The sequence below is a fragment of the Dermacentor albipictus genome, chromosome 7 (assembly GCF_038994185.2).
Source record: "Dermacentor albipictus isolate Rhodes 1998 colony chromosome 7, USDA_Dalb.pri_finalv2, whole genome shotgun sequence".
Classification (NCBI taxonomy): Eukaryota; Metazoa; Arthropoda; class Arachnida; order Ixodida; family Ixodidae; genus Dermacentor; species Dermacentor albipictus.
The window spans coordinates 27,109,251-27,132,162 of NC_091827.1; the positions used below are offsets into that span (position 1 = coordinate 27,109,251).

Here is a 22,912-nt window from a genome sequence, read left to right on the forward strand (position 1 = left end):
ACTTCCACGAACTCGCAAAGCGCGGAAGAGGCGGACAGGCGTCTACAATTCCGGGAGGCGGGACGACTTCTTCCTTTCAGCAGGCTCGATATAACCAGAGGAGGAGGGGCCCTCTTTCTGTGCCGGTCACGTGACATCGACGGAAGCAAGATCCCGCCCATGATTGTAGAGAGCCTATTTAAGGGGCTCCGAAATGTACTTTTGAACACTTCATGCTCTGCTTATTTTTTTTATCTACCTTTGAATAAACCGTGCCAGTTTCGCACTAGAAATCATCTCGGCTTGCTTGATCGCCATGGTCTACCGGATGCCTGCAGCCCGCCGACAACGCCATGCTACCCAATAAGTAATGTCGGTCGAGCTTCTACAGGCAGGCGCCGCTACAACTCGGCAGTAGTGCGATACGCTACCCTGGAGCACACAACAACGCCCTTGAGCAAAAGTATACTTGCCAAAGGGTGTTCGAAAAAAAACTAAACTTTTTTACACTTGGCACGCATAATCGGAAATTGAAGAGTATACTCGTCAATTTCCAGGTGGGACTGCAGTACTCAAGTTTGGACTGCAGTACTCAATTTCAAGTTGCATTCACAGGCTGAGGAAAAAACATCGGTTTCATCGCGCAATCCTTGGTCTGTTCACGGGTGTACATGTCTCTTGCTACGGTGCGAATTAAAAAAAAACACAGACATTCGGATCGTAGATTATATTATTTCTCTAAACTTTAGTGTATTAAAGGAAGAGATCGAACAAATGACTGCTGTTGCCTCGGATAATTCACTAAGTCACGTGTCAATATGAGCGACGTCACAGCACTGCCATGTACGTATTCGCACTTGCTGATATACGTCATCCCCCCCCCTGCCTTCCATAATCTTGGAGCGGTGCGTCCTCGAGGAGAATGGCAAATGGCGTTCGGATCGAAATTTCAGCTCTTTCCACGCGGCGCGTAGCGATGTAATACATAGCAGGCGCGATGGTTAGTCGCGCATTGTATGCACGGCGCTTGTCAGCTCACCATGGCCAGACCTGGTGATGGGCTCCGTTATTAAACGTACGCTATCAACGTTATTAGTTCTGCATTGAGTTGGTAAAGGCAGAACTAACTGCAGTTACATCGTTACTACAGTTACATCGAAGTAGTCATGAGTGCTATGAGAACCAGGTGGTAACTGCAATCTCTTTCTCTCTCTCTGTCTCTCTTGTTTTTTAAAAAGTAAATGATTTCATAGGAATGGTAAATCGGAAGTGTCGTATGCCGGATGCCGCAAGTTGTAATCTGAACAATTATGTGTTCGCTTCGCGCGCGCGCGCGGTCGTCAGGTGGCGCTCGCGCACGTTCGTGGCGTGCTCACCGTAAAACTGTTCCAACTCCGAGGCGTTCTCCAGGTGCTTGGGGTAGCCCACGATGAGCCTCAAGCTCCGGGCCTTGCGCAGCGTCATGTTCCGCACCGGATCCACAATCCACCCCGTGTTGGACAGCTTGTCCGCCAGCGTTGCGATCGTGCGGAGCGCCATCGTCTTCGTGGCAGAAAGCGCTCTCTGTGGAGTGTCTGAAAGGTGAGCCGGGGAGCGCATGCGTGAACGAGAGCGGACGGATCAGTGAACAAAACTGCAAAGAAAAAGAAACGCTTAAGAATTCGGACCGATGTAAATCTTGAAGGGACACCGACGGGTAAAAGAAAGAAACAAGTTTGGAGCTGAGTTAGTAAAGTACTCTCCTACAATCCTCCTGAAAGAGAAACTGTCCTCTTCAAATCAGACCTTGTAAGCCCCTCCGCCTCCCCTCCATAAATAAGGAAGCTAGAGTTGCAAGGCGGATGGCGGCGCCACCTTGAAGTTTCTGTAGCAGTTCGTCGTGCCGTCAATGAATTTTCATGGCTTGTGCACAGGCCTAGTTTTTTTTGTTGTCATGGGTAAAGATGGAGTAAATTTATATTCTGAAAGAGGCAGTTATTGAACTTCGCGAGCTTCAAGAACTTTTACTAAGTAACGATAGCCCAAATTGTGTGAAAAGACTGAAGTTTGTGACGTCACACTGACGTTTCCCGGCGCTGGAGTTTCGGCGCGTAAATGTATGAAACGAGAAATTGGCCTTCGATTTCTCTTTTAATAATCGACCTATATGGTGGGCAGTCGAAACTTCTTCTGCAGACAAATTTCGATATACAACAAAGAGATACATGCACGCATTTCGAATTTTGTGCGGTCTCCTTTCTTCATTTCTCCCACCCACTGACGTAACCACTTTCGCTGCCAATGTTATGCACTTGAAGCGCCTATGCAGCTAAAGTTTGCATTTTATAGCACTTTGTAGTTGTAGCGTTCTTTTTACAACTGTGTCTGTCTGCATTAATATGCTAACTAAATAAAGATAACACGAAATCTGGCTTTATCAATTTCTGGCTGCGGTAGAGTGGTTATCGGCAACTAATTTTTGTAATCAATAAAGGAGGAGCGAATGGTGACGTCGATGATGGTTCTGGTGAAACAATACTGAAAATTGGTAAACGGGCCCTGCAACACTTTTTTTTTCTATCGAAGTCGAGAAACGCATTCGCAGTGCAAATACACTATGTAAGAAATACTTTGCAGCAAAAAGTACTGATGGCGATTATTGTTGTGGAACCAGATGCGCCCCAAAGGGTGTAAAGCTTGTTGAGAGTACACTCTACACTCTTATAAAAATTTACACCCTTTGGCGCTTATCTTGTCCCACAACAATAAACGTCATCTGTCTGGTCCGCATTTCCTTCCTTTAACGCTGCGAGCCCGGTACTTCACAGTAAGGAACGGCATGCGCGTTATCAGCATGACTTAACATTGCCGACAGGAAAGTAGCGAGCGCGGCGTTTTCAAGAAAGGAAACGCAAGCAAAGCAGATTATGATTATTGTTGTGCGGCAGATATACACTGCAAAGAGCGTAAACGTTGTTTAGAGTGTAGACCAATGTAGACCCGTTGGGAGGTGTCTTGTTCCCAAACAGTAATCTCCATCAGTCTTGCCCGCATTCCCTTTCTTTAACGCAGCGGGCTCAGTACTTCCATGTCACGAACGACATGCGCTTATCAGCATGACAGAGCTTTCTCGACAGGAAAGTAGCGAATGAAGTGTTTTCAGGAAAGGACACGCTAGAAAGAGAGATGATGATTATTGTTGTATGCGAAGATAAGCCTGATAGGGTGTAAATTTACTTAAGAGTGTGTAGTTGAGTGTTTCGAAACTATTCTATGAGCAGGGTGGCCGTTGTATTAGAGAGCTCTACGAGCCGTTGTGCCCAGCGGGCCCGCTGCCTTGCTGAGCTACAACTCTCTATTAAAGGGACCCTGAAACGTTTTTGACGATTTTCTACAAACGTACTGAGTTGTTAGAGTAGGTCCTTCTGATCATTAATTGACATATCTAAGTGCTCTGCGTAAAGCATGTAATTTATTATAAGGTTTTAAAAATGCACATCGCTGCCGATCGCAGCGCACTACTCGGCGGAATTTTAAGCCGCCCCTACCCATATGACTGAAATAACCCATATGACGTCAGTGGGGCGAGCTATCCGATTGGCTGACCAGGGCGCGTGATCGATAATTTTTCCAACTTTGTGGTAAACAAATGATCTTCGTCATAGTTTGAATGTTAGTTAATTTTTTTTATAAAAAGAAAGTAGCATAAAGAGAATGCACAAGAACAATTTTTCAGTACACTTAAGTACTTCCGGCACACAGCAAGTGTCGTCTGCTTGTGTTACAACGTACTCCATTTTGACGAGAGCTCCGCGGTCAGAGTTGGTCTCAGTCTTTTCGCGAGCACTATGATTCGACTTTGTTGCCTTGTGGATTGCAAACGTAGCGACTGGCAATATGTCAAGCTGCGACATCGTGTCCCTCCGCAAGGCAGCGTACGAGCGAACTGGCTGCTGCGCATCGGACAGCCGCTATACGATCAGCGCCAGGATATGCGCGTTTGTGGCCGTCACTTTACACCGGAAGATTACTAACGCAATAGCGTTTCGCGAGTCCCGTATTAGGGCAAACATAAGCGCAAGGGGACAGGGTCTGGCTGCTTGACTGTGCCGTAACGGGATGACCCGAGATGAGCACAAGGGCAAATGTGAATGGTCTGCACGGTGCAGCCACCTGGTGGCATAGAACTCAACTATACACAGTAGCAGCAACGAAGCGTATTCTTGGCTGCTGGTGCGTATTTTTCGCAGGAGTGTAATCATCAACACGTTGTTTTTATAAATGTTTAAAATGTTTTACACTTGGTTAGAGCAATATTAGCGCTTTGTTTGGCTGGTTAAGCGCTGCGCCCACAAGTGTCTGGACCGTGCAGACCAATCAGGCCGCTCACGTACGTCTCCGCCAAAGTTCCTTCATCAGCTTGAGTTTATGCCTCCAGTCATCTGCCGAAATGACCAGCTTGCCTGTGGTTACCGGAATACCAGACACGTTCGGCGCTACGACAGAATGATCGCGACGCACGCTGCTTTGATAGCTCTCGGTCGACGGCCAAGCGGCTAGCGGAGAGGTTTCGCGCGGGCGGGGGCGGGCTTCAAAGCAACCGGAAGTGGACGATGTGACGTCGCATCGTGACACAGGACCAGTGAGGGCGGAGCTTAGCCCCGCTCGCTCGGCGAACGAGTTGAATAGGAAAAGCGTGGCTGGGGAGGAGGGTAACTTCTAATCGCTTGTAGCTCCATTAATACGTAACGCTTCACTTAAATTGTGGTGCGAATGTTCTACTTAAGCTGTACCCTACGCGTCTACAAAATTTGTCCGAACCGTTTCAGGGGCCCTTTAATCCCTACGCGGGCACCCGTGCCCGAGTGCGAGCAGACGACAGTCGGTTTGTTCCGGAAGTACGTAACCCCAATCTAAATTCGCAACGCAGATTTTCACTTTTGCCCGTTTACTAAACTGCGTCACTAACTATGCACGGTAACAAAGGGAAGAAGCGCATTGACCTAGTCGGTTCTTCACATTGAAGTGAGAACACCGATATGGAGGCTATGGTCCATCTCACAAGTTGTTTGCAGCACTACCGAAGGTATGTGGCGTACACAGGCAATATCTTTGCGCAGCAGAATATTGAACCGGGCGTAAGTGTCAGATTACTGGTGGGATTCGAGTTTTTGTTTTTGCTTAGTACATGATACGTTCCTGCGATACGCGGCATGTTAGGACCTTTCCGCGTGCACGTCAGATACTCCGCGTTTTGCCGTGGCAGTGTGCAGACTACGCCGCACGGATGAACGTCGAACGTTGATCTGTTGGCGCGTCTACCAGGTTCGTGTGGATGGAGCACATGCGGAGAAGGGCCTAACCTACCTGGTTTCTCAGTAACATATCATGCAAACTCCCTCCCCCCTTTTTTATGGGGTTTAAGAGCCAAAACTACGATCTGATTATGCGGCGCGCCATAGTGGGGGACTTCCGGAAATTTGGGCCACCTGGGGTTCTTTAACGTGCACCTAAATCTAACTACACAGGTGTTCTCAGATTTTGCCATGGAAATACGGCCGCCGCAACCGGGATCCACCACGCAAAGCTAAAAAAAAAACTTTCTAAAGGGAGTGCACATAGGAAAACGCCGAGTAGCGTTGCGACACGTTGCCGTGCGTTTCTTTTTTTGCCTATGTTACCTCGCTTAAACATTGCACTGTTCTCGTCATACTCGAGAAGCGTTCCGTTTTTTTTTCCATACGCAAAGCGTGTGGCCGAGTTTCGGCGTGTTCAACTTCGAAACTACGTCTCAACTATACTTCTACAGCCGAGCTGCTGGAACCTCGCTGGGTTTCTCTTGACGTGCGCAGCTCAGCCGAGCTGAGGGAGAGAGTGAAAGCAGAGTATAAAAATAGCACTGCGCAGCCTATAGCGACGCGGCGAGGGGTGGGTGGAGCCTACGGTGTGTTATTTTTGTGGTACGCACACGTGCTGACGTAACGGCGGGTGACAGCCATCTCGAGGACCCCCGAGACGGTGTCTAGGCAGAAGTCCTCGACGTCTTCCGGCTTCGCGAGTGTCCTCATGGCGCGACCGCTTGTGTAGACGACGAGGCGCCGCAGCACGCTCCAGGCCATCAGAACGCGTGCCTCCTCGCGTGCCAGGCGACTTGGGTCCGATGCGAACACGGCCACGGCCGTCGCGTTGTTCCACAGCACCACCACGTCCTTGCCGTCGTACGCGTCGTCCGTGAATTTCTTGTAAATCCGCACCCATTCCGCTGAGGCGAAAAAAAAAACAAAACGACGAGGCCCCCGACCATCCGGATATTAATTGCCACCTTCGATGGCGAATTGCGATGGATCGCGGATGAACGTGCTAAATGTCGTATAATTTTCACTCCACGCTTCATAACTATGCGCACGCGTTGTTTCATTTGTACCGTCTGACTTAACTGCCGTCATTTGGGATTCTTGCAAGCAGTTTATAGGTATACATGCGTTTGCCGCGCTTTGCGAGGAGTTCGATGAGCCATGCCCCTTTATCACTGTCCAGAGTGTTGTTGTTCTTCGTTTGCTTCATGCTAAACGGCGCCTTTTCTTCTTTTTCAATTGTTTGATTTGTTGTTAGGTATGTTCTCCTGTTTTCGCTACATGTTGTTTCTCTTACCCTCCTCACGCAATACTCCAGTTGAAGCCTGTGAGGTATGTGTATAAATAAATAAATAAATAAATAAATAAATAATTTGAAAGAACCCGCATGCTCTTATGTACCGTGTATCCCTAATCGTGTACGGGTGGGTAGGAGACTGCATGAAATGCAACGTCTTCTTATGTAAAACAATACGAGAATATGGGATTACGGTAGCGGACATGCGGTTTTTACATGCCTAGGGAACGTGCTGCAAACTCCATTAAAGTTAAGGCGGTACATGATGATGCTCGGCACATCTTATGGTCAGTACTATTATATTACAGTTCTTCCTCTTGAGGGAAATATTCAGCTTGGGAGAGCTTCAGTCGAAACACGAATACACGGGAACGGAGAAATTGATTTTTTTTTTCGAGGAATCCACTGCACCGAGTTTTGAGTGGTTTGGATTCCAACAAGAAAAAGCAAAGTTAATGTCTAGTGAGTTTATCGCAAAGAGATTTCTTACTTAGGCCGTCGAAGTTCTCATAAAGGCCGATGAAACTTGCAAAACTGAGAAACGAAAATGTCAGATTTACAACTCTAACTCAGCTAAAGAAAGATGGTATAATTCTGTAAACTGCACTAAATGCACATAAATGTACAGTATCAGTGCATTATACACGGCTCTGAGATATACCACCAAGATGTGACTAAGCGTCATCCAGGACGTCTTTAAACACAAACAAATTCGAGTGAGCTGTAACTTTAAATATCGAATTTCTCCGATTTATATGCTCGAACGCGTACAGCTTACACAACTGAGACATCTGTCTTTGGGGCAGAGTTATGGATTTGTAAACTTCGTGCTTTAAATTTTTTTAATAATGTTACGGATTTCCGGCAATTTTTTGTAGGAAATCCTAGGCCCGAAAAAAAAAATATCCGTCTACACTGAGTAAAGAACCTAACTTGCTCTTTCGGCTGCAACAAAGTTAAATCAAATTGGTCCAGCGGTTGTGTCACAAAAGGATTTCTGCGTTGTACATAAATTTGAATACGCGGCGTCGGTGTTGGCACCGAGTTAAAGCTTTCCCTGAAGCGTGAGGGTGTTGCCCATTGGAGAAACCATTGTATCCTTCATGTAAGTTTTACATTTTACAGCGAAGCTACAGTATATGGCTACCCTGCGGAAAAATCGTGGCGGCAAACGGGAAACGACTTGCGACAAAGCCAACTTTCTCGCGAATGCTCTGTAGCTTTCAATCTAACTTAGGTATAGTGGAAAAAGAAATCATACTGAAATTGGCCGCTAAGACGACTGTATGATTTCCCCGAGTTTCATTTACTTGTCATAAGTAGTTCAGAGTGTAGTTCTAAACGTTACAGTATGTCCGTCTGCTGTCAATACATGAACATCTACGGAGAGAGTATGGTTACAGAGAACGACTGCAAATCTTGGTTTATCGAAACTATACCGAAACAAATTACATGACAATTAACCGGTAAGACGACTCTCGTTTACTTTTTATTAGTTGTGTAGTTCACAGTAAAGCTGTATGTATTGTGGAATTCCCGTATTCTGTCAATAGACGGACTTCGATCTACGGGAGGGATCCATGTTTGTCCGGTACACTCTAAAATCTTGGGAGGGTATCGCAGGAGTGAAGCGGCCGATTTACTCTTCAAAGCGTCGTTTTACTCTCGGAAAATGTCGAGTGGAGTGAAATGCATTGTTCACTCCATCACCAAGAAGAGAGTGAAATGTGCTTTTCACTCTCTCCTTCTGAGAGAGAGTAGAATGCCCGTTCTACTCTTGCGGGAATAGAGAACAAAACGTAGCATAATCTCCTTCTTCAACTGTAGGAGGCTGGCCACGAACATGGCAATATATCACTCACGCACGCTGAGCAAAGAACACACCGATCTGCTTCTAGGAGAACAAGCAGCCACAGTTAAAAGGAACGCGGAGCGAGCGCACTACTTTTTCACTCGGACTTGCTCCACCGCGCGCCCTCTCAACATAGCGGAATAGCACAGCACCGGAGAAAGGTGATCCGTCCAGCGAGCAGGAACGAAGGCCATCCAAGGGAGATCGTGTGTCAGCCATCTCGCGCCGCCACGAAAACAAGACAGTCGTTCGTCATTCGTTGGATATAACAACAAATCCTCCACGGTAAGTGAATTCTAACTTAGGTGCACATTCTGCGTATATGACATGCTCTCGCCAGGGAGTCGTCGCGGCGCTTAGCCGATGCGATTAACAACGGACTAGGCAAGCGCGCTGTCTCATGATGTCAATCGAAAAAGCCAGTCGTCGCGATAACTGCATGTGATTTTATCACTTGCCGCTATCCGTAAGAGCTTTGAAAATCACAAACGTTCCCAGAACCATGCTATGTTCAATAAGACTTGAGGTGAGAGTGCACTTAAAGTGGTTTGTTCACCAGCCCATGATTCCGAACCTATGCGGAGCGTGCTTAGCGTGCGCTCTGCGTGTTTGAATTTGTTGAGTTTGGCAGCCTACGGTGTACGAAACGCCGTTGAAATAAGGAGTCACATAATAGAAGGCGGCATTTTGGTGGCGGTATGCTTTCGTTATAAATAAACCGCGCGGTTGACGGTGTCTTGCCCATGGGTAATCGGCGACCATTCAAGTTACGTGCAGCGCCAGGGCTCGTTAGAAACTTTGCCGCAGGCATTGAGCTGCATGCTGCAAGAGGTCAATTGGTCGGGTTACTTTGAACTTGCTGAAAACGCATGAGGAATTGATGTTTTATGCTGAATAAAGTGCAAACCCCATATAAGCGATGTTGCGCGCGACAGCTACAAGCGACGCGATGGAGATGGCTGTCGCGTTCGCTCGTCGCCTACAAGTCGTACTCCGCGTGAGCGACGGTTTTGAGCGACGTCTCCCCGGTGTTGCCTGTATGAGGGCTGCAAATACGCGTCAAAACTAGCTTGACGCGTGCTTTAGTAATTTAAGTTGGTGTATTTTACTGTAAAAAGTAGCCTAAAATATTTCCGAAGGTCTTGCAGTAGGTTCATATCCTTGCACATATAAAAATTCAATCGTTTGCTCGTTCCGCGCGAGAATCATTAGTGTTTGAGTGATGTACATCCAGCTCCGGCTTCGCGCTATTGGCTAGTCGCTCATACCACTTCCGGGCGACGATCGACGAATTCTATATTTTTAGAACCGAGCGATCTGTTGAAACGGCGGCCCGTTTTGTCGCTCGAAGCCGTTGCTCGTCGCCGTTGCGCACTAAATCGCTCTCATGGTGTTCAGCCCTAAGACTGAACTGTTTTTGCTCATGTATTGAAATGGTATGATTATATGTCTTGATTTTATGTCTCCTGTTGTGGTTTTCGAGCACGGTGCGAATGTGAAACGGTGCTTATGTCTACGAACTCGGTGAATTGGCAAGCAGCGAGTTATGCATCGGCATCGAATGTTACGGCTGCTGTGTGGAATTACAACTGCAGGGGCGCTTTGCATACGCTTATTGTTTTCGACATGCCTGTGCATTTGCTAAAATGAGTTGACGTTTTAGAGTTATGTCATATGAACAGATAAATCACCCTTCCTCTGTGCGTTACAAGCGTAATGTGTGCATATTGCTACTGCATGGCAGATCAAAGGCCAGAGTAAACTTTCTTGTTATTATTGAAATGTGGGTAAGCTTGTCATAACAAGTTTTGTTGCCCTTTCTTATAGGCACATCCAGTCATATCCATTGAGCTCAAGGACCATATCTTCATCCATACCGAGCATTATGTTTATTAGCAGGAGTATTTTAACATTGGTGCTGAACGAGGATGAGCTTTCAATTATTTCTTTTTTGTTTAAATATAAAAATTGATGTTAGTTCAGCATTTGACTGTTGCAGTCATTTAGATGTTTCCCATGCATTTCAGTAGGCAGACTAAGAGCTAAGACTTTCTTTTGGTGCCATGACTTTGACTGTATTGATGTTTTGCACCATGTTCTCTTGTTGACTTTTGCACACGATATTTTTCAGGCACCCGCTTTATATAAGGCAAGATGGCAGCTGCAAGGGCACAAGGATGTCAAAGAGCGAGCCGAGTACGACTCCAGATACTGCAGAGGAGCGCACGCCAAGACTGAAGACACATTGCCATGCAATTTGGACGAGAAAACTAGAATGTGGGTATATTGGCTGTACCATTTGACTAAATGCCTACAAGAAGTACAGTATGTCTCACCAAGATGAAAATACTCATATTTCTACACTCTAATGCTAATGAAACTTTAGAGAAGATACTTATGATTTATGACAAGATGTGTTCTAAAGTTCATGGGTATCATTGTAATCTGATTTTATGTGTTTGTCAGTATGTTTCTCAAATTATTATTCAATTTGTCTTGTGCCTGATCAATAAAGATTTTGAAGCTTTAAGAGAAAATGTTTCATTTGAGTAACTCGGCGACAACAGATTACATCCCATTCACCAAGCAAAAGGGCAGGAGCTGCTTATGAAGGAATGAAATATTCCCTACATGTAAGTATTGCGAATCCCTTCAAACGCGACCATGGATCTACGTCGTGCTTTCACACTATTGGGAAGAGTACTGGCACTCTGTTCTGAAGGAGTACAAGCACTGTTTGGGGGAGTAGAAGCACTGGGCTTGAAGGAGTAGAAGTACTCGATTTGGAGGAGTATTATTGCCTCTGTGAGGAGAGTACTAGCACTCCCTTGCGGTGGAGTAACAAAACTTTGTCAGGAGGAGTTGCCCTACTCTCTAACAAAGAGGGTCGATCTACTCCCGAAAAAGAGAGTGAAATATGGGACAAGCAGTTACTTCCTCAAAGAGAGTGCCCGGAACTCTCTTTGTTTTTAGAATGTAGAATAAAACTCTATTCCTTCCGAGTCTCGTTCCGCTAATTAACTTGGAAGTAAACTCGGCCGCAGGTCACAAACACATTTTGTTTCGTGCAATACGTTCGACTGCACCCTGCGGTCAACACATATCGTCGCTCGCGTCAAGGCTCGGTTTAACGGCCACCTGCGTCTTAACAGCGCTCCGTCGCAGCTGAGTAGACAACACTTGCGTGTTTACAGCGTCGTCGTAAAAGAGCGATTGGCGGTGTATCGCATCGACCGCAAGGCCGTCATCACTTGCGTGGCAAGATAAAGATAAATTGAAGACACAAGAGACAACAAATGATTGCCAATAGAATCGTAGGGAAAAAGGGGGAGGGGTGGGAGAAGGCAGAGAATAGGTAGAACCGACGCAGTCGCGAAACGAGTGAAGAAAAGCCTTGCCACTCTTCGCTCGCAGTTACCATACAAGGGGGGGAGGGGGGAGATAGGGAAAGGTTACCTGAGAAGGGAATTGGAAACTCTACTACCACACACCACAGAGACATTTCAGTTTAAAGGAGTACTGACACAAAAACAATCGATGTGGTTTTTTCTGCTTTAATAAGTAGTTAATGACCCAGTAATCACGGCATGAGACCTCATTTACTTCAGAGCGCGACAGGTAATTATCTGCAGTCTTTTTTGTAGCGACCAGTCCAAGTTTCGGTTTCAGAGAGCAACGAAACGGTCCACCGGGAGTGTAAACAAAGTGGTCACGTGTTCGCAAAAAGCCATGACGTATGCTCTGCCGCGCAGCCAGCGTGCGGCGCGCCGGCACGCGAGCTTTGTGTTGCTAGTCGTCTGCTACGCCTGCACGTAGTTTGCCATGTCCTCTCCATCATCGTCGTCCTCGTTTTCGTCGTCCAGCGGCGACGATTTCCTGCATGTGGGAGTCGCCGCCGTATTAGACGTGGCCAATCACTTTCAATTTGACCCACTGGAGAGCAGCGACTCGGATATTGCGGCCGGTGACGGCGAGCACGTGTAAAGAGCACGTGTAATGCCGCATGGCAGCCAACGAAAATTCGTGACGTAGCCACATGACGTAGCGTTTTCTTGGCTATTTACAGACCCGGGTGATGTCAATGTCGCGAGGTGCTCTGTTTTACGGTTGGCTGCTCGCACATACTTTAAAATTGATTTTAAATATGTTCTAAGCGATATTCGCCGCTGATATTTTACACACGATGTGTGTGTGTGGGCTTACAAGACGGCGCTGGGTTTAATGGAGGCCACAAGAACGGCTCGGCTCTTGCAGCTCGGCGTCCATAACACCCTAGAAGAAATAGCCGAAGCGCAGCTCACCACGCAATTCGAGCGCCTCTCTATCACCAAGACGGGCCGCAGTATACTGACGTCCATGGGTTACCAGCCCCAAGCTCCCAGCCGGCTACCGTGCGAGATAACAGAGGAGGCGCGGGCCCACATTTACCTGGACCCCATCCCGAAGAACATGCACCCAGAGTACAACCAAGAACGGCGGCAGGCGCGGGCCAAGGCCCTCACCGAACAACACGCCCAAGACCCGCACGCCCGGAACGTGGACGCAGCGGAATACAAGCGGGAAGGCTTCGCGGTAGTGGTCGTTGCGGCGGCTACCGGCACCAAGACAACGGCAGCGAGCGTGCGGTGCACGAACGACACAGACGCTGAGGAGGTTGTCATCGCTCTGACGATCACCGAGGCCGAGTGTCGCACCGTGCTCAGCGACTCGAGGAACGCCGTGCGCAACTTTGCCATGGCGCAAATATGCGGGACGGCGGCCGCCATCATCGGCAAGCTTCAACTTCAAGACCGCGGCAGCACCGTCCGTATCAAGTGGTTCCCGGCCCACGCCCGTGAGTGTGCATACTCACCGAACCACAACGAGACGGCAAATTCGGCGGCGCGAGCACTTACTTTCCGCGCCGCCGAGAGTGACCGTTCCGTGTGGTGGTTCGAAACCGAGGAAAGATTGACCAGTTATGCCGAAGTAACCAAGTGTTACCGCTTAGCCCAAAGACAATGCCGCCTCCCCGCCCGGCACTCAGTCGGGAGGAGACCGTAATTCTAAGGCAAATAGAGACCGCGTCACTCCTCGCCCCCGCAATGCTGCACGTGCTTCACCCAGAGCTCTATCCGAGTGGGCTGTGCGGTGTTGGGGCAGCGGGTCCGGCGGACCAATGGCACATAATGTGGGACTGTGCCAGGTTCCCGACGGCAGCTACCTCAAGGACTTACCCGCCCGAACTTCATGGTGCACTGCAGTCTGCAGGCAAGGACACAGAACTATGGGCCGTCCAGCAGGCCCGGGGTGCGCTCGAAAAACACAAGCCTCATGACCCACTGCAAATGGGCCCAACTGGGGTAGTCCAGAGTAGGGTTTAACTCCGGGTCGACGCTTGGCCAGCGTCACGACGCGTTACACCGTTGGTTGCCGGCCCTTTATTAAGGTTATTCCTATCCTATCCTATCCTTAAAGATTCGCTGTCAACATCACCGCTAACTATTGCTAATCAAAGCAAACAGCGCAGAAAGCTTCGCTTACATCGACTCCCACAGTGCATGGGAGCTGAATTTTTTTTGTTGTTGTTCTTCTAGCGCTCTTTGCGCGCCCTTTATCTTTTCAAGCTACTGTGTTTGGAGGAAACGTTAGCTCAGGTCAAACTACGATGTTGCCTATATAAATAAATTTACATGTAATAGAGAAACACTTTCGTATTAAAAAAAATATATAGAAGCACGTAAAATCTGTAACGCTGCACCCAAAACAGATATCGCTGTTTTGTAAACTGCATCAGTGACAGCATAGAAAACGGACGAATTTGATCTAACAATATGCCGCTTACACGCATTTGTTACAATATTCACAAGAGCATTGGAAATATCTTATTCACAAATTACTGATACATTTCAGGGGAATGTATATTGCACCAATTTTCTCCGCTTTAGATGCTTCTTTTTAAATGCTGTTCTTTAGAATTTTGATGTCATTTTCCGTTGCTGAGCTGCACAGTTGTAAACATTATAGTATCGTGTTAATATACATTGGTATTTTGAACGAACTTTATTTAACAATAAAGGCGCAAATAAAAGGGAAGAAAAACCGCTTGCAACGGACACGTGATTTTAACTTTTTCGGTTTAAATGTAACTAACCTCATCAAGTAAACTGCAGTGATTGCCGACAAAATACAATTTCCTCTTTCCAATGCATTTAGATAGCAGCTCTCGAGCCAAAGCTTCCTCTTCAACCCCCCAGTTCGTGCCCCACATTAGAGAACCGTTAGAATGAAATGAGAGAGAGAGAGAGGGCTCTTTATTAGAAGAACAGAGAATTTTGCCGGCGCGTATATAACCGCTGGCATGCTACTCTGTATAGGGATGGGGAATGGGATTAAAAGATTCCAGGAGAGAGTGGGAGAAAAAAAAAGGATAAAAATAAATATGAAATGTCCGAGTGGACCTGATACTAATTTTTACACGTGACATGGCGGGTTAATTTAGGCTTTTGTATATAGGAAGGATGCAATTTTTAATGTTTTCCTATTTGACCAATTTCTGTCAGGTATTTGAACAATAAATCCAAAATCCGTGGATGTTTTGAAGGGCCGGGCATTGGACCTAAGATGCTAATGCCGTGCACCTTTCGTATAGGCTGCCATTAGTTCAGGTAAACTTCGGCTGTTGACAAGGCAGGTATACATGTATCGTTGGTTTCGTGTACACATTCTGCAGAACTTGGCACACGTTGCACCAACGCACCACTAGGGATGGTAGGTTCCGTGTACATTCCCAGGTCCTCAAGTGGCAGGCTCTTTCCCGAGACACCGTCATTCGGGAGAAGTAAGCCTAGGAAGTCTGCAACTGGATGAAGAGAGAGAAAGAAGAGACGGGGCTCAGCGTCCGGTAGTGCACTTGACGAAGGGTCGTAATAAAGGTGGTTTCTCGGGCAATGAATCCCCTCCCCCACTCCCCCTCCGAGCCCAGAACTGAACGGGGCCCAGGCCGTTACTTTCAGGCTCTTACAGATGACATCGTACCTGCACCCTCAGAATGCTCAGTTGGATATACACCCCCCCCCCCCAAACTTCCCGCAATCGTGCTCCAAATGCAGTCACGCATGCTGCTGCTTCGACCACGTGCTCTGGCCGTGACCGTACTACTCGGGCTCCGAACTTCAAGTCCAAGTGGGACGCCTTGCTGAAGGGCTCGGAATTCGCGCACCAACCACAGACCGTCGAGGGGGCCCGCCACACCGCAGAGAGTCACCACCTCCTGGTCCCGTCGTTGGCGCAGCCACCAACTCGATTGAGGAGACGAATCACGTTCCTCAGGACACTTCAGTAAAGTTCTCGTCAACGGTCAGGCAATAAAAAAATTACCGACGATTACGTTACTTCCTAATGCGAAATTTGAGCGCAGCAAATAAGCTGTTTCACCTTTTCGATAGATTGAGGCAAAGAAATCGAGCAACACATGTATGCGCTATCACAGAATTTTTTTTTTATTTTTCACACGTATTCCTTTAACAAAGACTCCACTAACAGTTCTTGACAGTCATGAAGGAAGCTTTGTGGTCGGAGAAATAGACTGATATATGTTCGACTTGGTACACCAATGCTTGATTCTCAAAGACGAGATCTATACAAGTGCCTCGCGAGGTTGTCACAGCCGTGGGACGCGTTACGAGCGAGAGGAACGGGATGTTCTCCCGCATAAGTGTTAGGAAATTGCTGTTTGTCTTTATGTCAACATTAAAGTCCCCCACTACTAACATCGGTGTGGATCGATGGACGGTTAATGCGAGTTGCAGGAAGTGCACGACGTCTTTCGTGAGTGCGGTAGCGGACTCACGAAAGCGGTATCAGTCGGTCGCTGCTAGCGCTGGGGGGATGAAAGGGGGGCCGGAGCTGGTTACGAGGCCGACGATAACGCCGACGCGAAACCCAGGAACGGACGCCAAAGAGCCATTTGTGTAACCAGCCCTCCTCCACAGTCTCTCCTCCTCCCTTCCATCATCCTCCCTCGCCCGGAGAGCCGACAGCGCGCATGCGCGGCGGCGGAGCAGATTCGTCGGCGAGCTGGTTACGAGGCCGACGACAACGCCGACGACGACGCCGACGACGACGCGAAACCCAGGAACGGACGCCAAAGAGCCATTTGTGTAGCCAGACCTCCTCCACAGTCTCTCCTCCTCCCTTCCATCATCCTCCCTCGCACGGAGAGCCGACAGCGCGCATGCGCGGCGGCGGAGCAGCAGATTCGTCGGCGACACGGAGGAAGGAAACTAAGGAGAGGCCCTGACGTCACTCCTTGCGAAGCAAAAGTGAAGCCGGAAGTTGGCGTTGCTCATGGCGATGCTCCGCCTTTTGTGCCACCCTCCTCCCTTGTTTACATCTTTCGCGAAACCACGCCGCGCTGCGCGTGGTTTCGCGCGCGGAGCGCGCGCGCTCGCGCAACATCCGGCAGAGCACGGCGCAGGTAACACAGCGCAACAAGACACGGTGACCAACGCAAACCCGCCCACACAGCGCCTTTGCCACGGCACGAAACCTACCAGAGCAACACGTGTGAGCGCTCAAAAAATCAGAACAACGCCGCCATTGTGGCCCAAAAGGCGTGGCCATGCAGCAAAAAATAAAAAAGCAGCAAAAAAATGAGAACCGTTACGTCATTTCCGCCACACTTTTTTCCTAGCGCGCTGAGGGGGTAGGGCCTCTCCTTAGTGTCCTTCCTCCGTGGTCGGCGAGCTGGTTACGAGGCCGACGACAACAACGCCGACGACGACGACGACGCGAAACCCAGGAACGGACGCCAAAGAGCTGCGCTCTAAAAAATCGGCTATACGTTGGTTGACAAACCACGCGCGATAGCACGCCAGAAATTTAACACGCTGACAGTCGTCGCGTCATCGTAACTCGTAAAGTATAAACCCCGTGCAAGCGATTTCTTGCGCGACAAGCGACGCGATGGAGATGGCTGGGAGCGTCCGCTCGTCGCCGACCGCTTCGCGCGACAGCTCTCCAGTGTTGCCGGTATTAGGGGATCGAGTTTGCGCCAAACCTGGCGGGGCACTTGCTATAATTATTCAAGTTGATTTGTTTGGCTGTACAAATCAACATAAAATATTTCTGAAGGTCTTGCAATAGGTTTATTCTGTTTACATATCAAAATTTGGTAGCTTGCTCGTTCCGTTTGTATACTGAGAAGCGAGCACGTGCGCATACCGGTAGTACGTCACTAATCTACATCCCGTTCCGGCTGCTTACTCTTGGCTAGTCGCTCATAGCACTTGCGGGCGACGAGCGACGAATTATAGATTTGCAGAACCGAGCGATCGCGCGACAAGACCGAGCGATTTGTTCAAGCGACGGCCCGATCCGTCGCTCGAAGCCGTCGCTCGTCGCTGTCGCGCACAAAATCACGCTCATGGGGTTTAGCCTTAACGCGACATCCGAGGAAAATATCAATCAAGTTAACGTGACAGTTTTTTGCAAGCTGTCCAGGTCATTATATAAGGCGCTCGCCGGCGGGAAGTGACGCCAACACACACGCATATAATACACACATATATATAAGTGACACACACACGAACACACACGCACATATATACGCTGCCAGCTACCATCTTCCCGTTTATAGCTTTGCAAGTTCCCCTCATCAGTAGAAGGGAGAAGAAACGTTTATTTCTTCCCGTCTTGATTTAAGATAAATTGCAGTTTTGGCAATCTTACAGGATTATTCTACAAAACTCACCGGTGCTGCCTCTTGATACTACTCTGTCACCGATTTTTGAGAGGGGCTTTGCGTCAAGAATAAAATCTATTGCATGTAGCAAGCTTTTCTTTTTTTTACAAGAAATGGCAAATATCTGTAGTACCCCTGTGACAAGGCAAATCTAATGTCATTTACAAGGATTTACATTCGGTCATTTGTTTGCTGTCACAAGGAAAAGAAAGTAAGCATATTCGTTCAAACGACATTTTACGCCAAACGAGGTCACAAAGCTCTTTCGCGTTCACTTTGAGACTGAACACCTATAACTCATGTTTTTTCGTATCCGTGTAGTTAAAAAAATATTTGTTCACTAAATATGTGCAAGTTTATTGACGCACATGTGGATCGCAACGTTTCGACAAAAAAGCTAGTCTCTCACTTCAGCGGCTGGACACCGGTGTCAGCAATGTTTGTCTAGTCCCGGCAACCCGGTCCTTCGGTGCAATCGTGTGTTTAGGATCTCGTGCCCAAAGCCATAAAATTGCGCTCAGTAGACTGAAGCAGAAACGTACGTTTTCACAAAAGTATGCAAATACCATTTAGTAGATCTATGGCGTCGGGCAAGTTGTTTTTCGTTTGGCTGGGCTAAGCTTGACTTGGCTCGACTTGGTTTCTGCTGTGCAGTTGCTACCGATTGTGTAAAACGGCCAAGCACACATTTTTAAGCATGTCTTTTAATATAAAAGGATATTGTTGAACATATATAAAGGCGATGTGTGCAAATTTCGTTACTTTCTTTTCCCCGAAAGTGATCATCATTTTCAAATTACGTTTGTTTTCGCCGAGTGACAGCACACTGGGAAATGAACCTATGTTCACTTAATGTTATTCGATGAAAATGACATTACATTTGTCGTGTGAGAAGCGTTTAAGTTAAACTGAAGCAGTTTACAAATACTTTTCTGGTAGTAGCGTACAAATATGATTTACCCTACTCGGCTTGTGTAAAATTATTGCAACGTTTGATAGTGTTTCACGACAGTATTACTTAGTTTTGTTGTGTTCTTCAAATCGGTGTGTAATGCATCTATTTTGTTCGCTTCAAATGATATACTACAGAGTTATAGTACATATATTCTACAGAATTACAGAACTACAGAACTATAGTCTACAGAATTAAAATACATATATTTTTTTCGCTTGAAATGCCTAGTCTACAAAGTTATAATACATATCTATCTTGTTCTCTTCAAATGCCTATATTCTACAGAGGTATAATACGTCTATTTCGTAATCTTCAAATGCCTATAGCCTGTAGGGTTGTGAAACGCCATTCTTGCTTATTGCTCGCTCAAAGTTGTCAATGCGAGTTTTATTTTGATCAGTATTCCATTTTTCCGCTGCATTTTCAAATGAGATTGGCTGTCAAAACGAAAATCTGCTCTCGGCAATCAGTATATTTTAACTTTTCATTTTAAACGCAACCAGCCCGCATGTCAAGTTTGGCACGCAGTAGTCTAGGAACAACATGATTTTTCTCTTTCTATGTATTTTAGATGGAAACTTTTGAAGTAGCGCTTCAATCTTACCAAGGTGTCGAACCGATCGCGAACCCGAGCTGAAAACCGTACTCGAACCGCGGGATGCCAGCCGGAACCGAACACGAAGCCGATCCGATATTCTTAGAACGTGCCCGACCCCAACCCGAGCCTGTCTTAAAGCACACACACAGAGAGAGAGAGAGAGAGAAGGAAAATAACGGTTATATAAGGGCAACCAGCAGTTCTTGTAGTCTGCAGGTCGAACGAATCATGCAAATTGAGACTCGTCTGAACGATTCAGGCTCAACAGCACTGCAGGTGTTGCGCATACGACCGAGTTCCTCAACAAACACACGGAGGAGGTCACACACGGACAACACTACCAGACGTTTGTAAGCAGGCTGCGTGTAAGGCAGCCTATCAGTGATGCTCGCCGCTGTGTAACATTGCCCCTACTCAGCCTTTTTTTTTTTAACGGGCACGACACGCGAGTGCAAGCATTTGGGACGTGCTGTTCCTCTTTTTTAATTGCGTTCATTATCACAGCGAAATTGATCTGACCGTATCTGTACCACCACGAACAGGTGTCAAATAATTTAAAGAAGCTTCGTGTTGCTGAGCAGAAGCGATGAACTGTTTCATTCGCTTTTTGTTTGGGGGTGGCGGGGTGCAAATATTCGGTATTCGATTCAGTATTCAACGGTAATTTTCCCCGTACACTTCGTGCTCGATTCAGTTAGAAAATTTGGCCGTGAGAACACCCAGCAAGTTTTTGTTGATTTTTCCTGTAGTGAGTTTGGATGACAATACAGGGAAGCGGGGAAAAGAGGGAGAGGGAGGACGGACGGGTCCAAGCTCATCAGATAATCGTTTTTTGCGTATATGGGTGCCGTAACTGTACAACATTAGACTTTCATTGATATTTATACAAAAAAACATTCATGTTGGTCTCCCACGTGCTAGAGAGCTCATTTCTTTTGCCTCCTGACAACTCTTGCGCATGCGCCTTTGCGGACAAGCCGATAGCACTGTGCAGCATGTCGCCAAAAGGCAAGATAATGTTTACTGTGCCGAACCGGTTCGCGAACCGGTTCAGTGTGGGCGAACCGTTGTAATTTTTTTTTCTCCGTGCCGGGATTGAACCGGAACAAAATTGGTGCGCGCTGAACCCGTACGCGAGTCAAACCGGTATTTTTTTTATTGGACACCCTAGTTTTTTAACCAATTTGTCCGATCGCTACCATTTGGTCACGATTACTGCAAGGTTAAATTCAATTAACTTCAGTTTGTTGTGATTAAAGAATTAAGTTAGAGTTGCCGAACTCGCAGTGTTTAATGAATTGCACCTTACGTCAGATGCAAACTTTAACTTGCAGGATATGCCCGCTTTCGGGTGATCGCTCCTCCAGAATCGTAAGATTACAAGATAAAGAAGCCAGTCCTTGCTGGAATAAAGTGATAGTGAAATGAGATATTCTGCATAATATACTTGAAAGTCCCAGACAATTAAATATTTGCTTCAAGCACAGAGTTTTGTTTACACTATTGAAGAGGTGAATGCGTCATTGCGTGGTGATACACCGATCTGCTGCGTTTCCCACCGCGACTGCATTGCTTCCCTGCCATGACGTCATGATAACAGCGATGACGCTTGGTACGGCATTTCAGGCGCAATCATCGAAATAAAGTAGCTTACGTGTTCTGAAACCTTCGCAGTTGCCAAGTGCCACCTTTTGTGTTTCGAGGTTCGCGTGGTAGAAATTTCAGAATTTCAGATATGTGTAAATTTTAGGCTATACATTCTTCTTTGCAATAAATGGAGGTTAGAGACATCTAAACCCACAAAGAGTTTATGGCAAGCATCTCAGTGCCCAGTATAAATCAATACAAATACAGCTTTTCTGCAGCCAGTTCCGGTTGCGTTTGTACTCTGTCGCGATGTCATGAGGCAGGTGCAGTCATGTGGGCGGCAGTACATTGCTCAGTTTGGGCACTCACTCTGGCTCTCTCGCTTGTCTGCAATGCTGCTACATCGAGCCTCACAACTACAATAGCACAAAACGAGCTCGCGCAAGCGCCACAATGTGGCAATATCCTGCTCCCACGTGACCACATTCTGCTTCATGACGTCACGGCACGGTCACCTCGCGAGTAATGAAACATAAGTGGTTGTAGAAAAGCTACAGTATTAAATTACTTTGGGCGCTCCTAGCGTTCGTTAAATGTTTACAGCTCTACAACATTCACTCAAATCCAAGGAGAAAGAAATGAATACAGGAAAATGTCGTGCCAGCACTCCTTTCAGCGAAAACACAGTACCTTAAAGAGCAACATTTAGCATGTCCCCTGCGATCGTCGAAATCAACCTTCTAGCCATCGATTGCTCTATCGACTGAAAGAACAAGTGCACGCACAGGCCTTCTCGGCTGCGATGATGCGGCTGGTGAGAGCCGTGAAGTTCAGGTTCGAGTCGTAGAACTTCAGGTACTTCTCGTAGTACGCTGCCAAAGCACCGCGGCCACTGTGGTTTTTGTGCGAAGTCCTTATCCACTCCTTGTCGCCGTCGAATATCTTCATCTGCCAAAGCCACCGAGAGAGAGGCAGGGAGAGAGAGATTACCATTGTAAGAAAAAATTATGCCCCACGCACTGTGGCAATTAGTGTATAAGCGAAGCTTTCACGAGCCAGCAGGGGAAAATGGCGCACTATGATATGACAGACGCACTGCATAATTCAGTGACGAACGCATCCCTCAGCCGTGCACCTTGCAAAAAGAAACCGGAACTTCTTATATATATATATATATATATATATATATATATATATATATATATATATATATATATATATATATATATATATATATATATATATATATATTCAGCACTAAAACGCGCTGAACCACAAGACACGCCGTGCATTCGTCCCTTCGTACAAACGCGGCACAGAGCCCCCGGGAACCACGTGGTTTACGCGCAGCGTCGAATTTCGGGAACGAACCCCTTCTGCGACTTATACAGTCGAATGCCTTTATATCGAAGTACTGGGAGCCTCCAATGTTGCTCGTTATGCAGGTCGCTTCATCGTAACGGTCACGAACCTCGCAGCCTACAATAGAACCGGGACAGAATTTGCTCCTCCGTTATACAGGCCATTTCGTTCTAAAGGCCTGTTTCGTTGCAGAGGCATTCGACTGCATCTTCGTTGTCGGCTAGG

The 22,912-nt window shown here is 47.2% G+C and overlaps 1 protein-coding gene across 8 annotated transcripts in view; it reads right to left on the reverse strand.

Annotated features, from left to right (window-relative positions):
* LOC135919267 (neprilysin-2-like) overlaps positions 1-22,912 on the reverse strand; it is a 55,851-nt gene that overhangs the window by 18,299 nt on the left and 14,640 nt on the right. For 7 of the 8 annotated variants that reach the window (XM_070521805.1, XM_070521804.1, XM_070521799.1 and 4 more), the window contains 4 exons: positions 22,111-22,273; positions 15,201-15,302; positions 5,927-6,220; positions 1,356-1,553 (listed from right to left, as the gene is read on the reverse strand). In XM_070521805.1, the coding sequence (XP_070377906.1) occupies positions 1,356-1,553; positions 5,927-6,220; positions 15,201-15,302; positions 22,111-22,273 (757 nt within the window). The remainder of the gene's footprint in view (positions 1-1,355; positions 1,554-5,926; positions 6,221-15,200; positions 15,303-22,110; positions 22,274-22,912) is intronic. The other variant, XM_070521803.1, reaches the window with a different exon arrangement.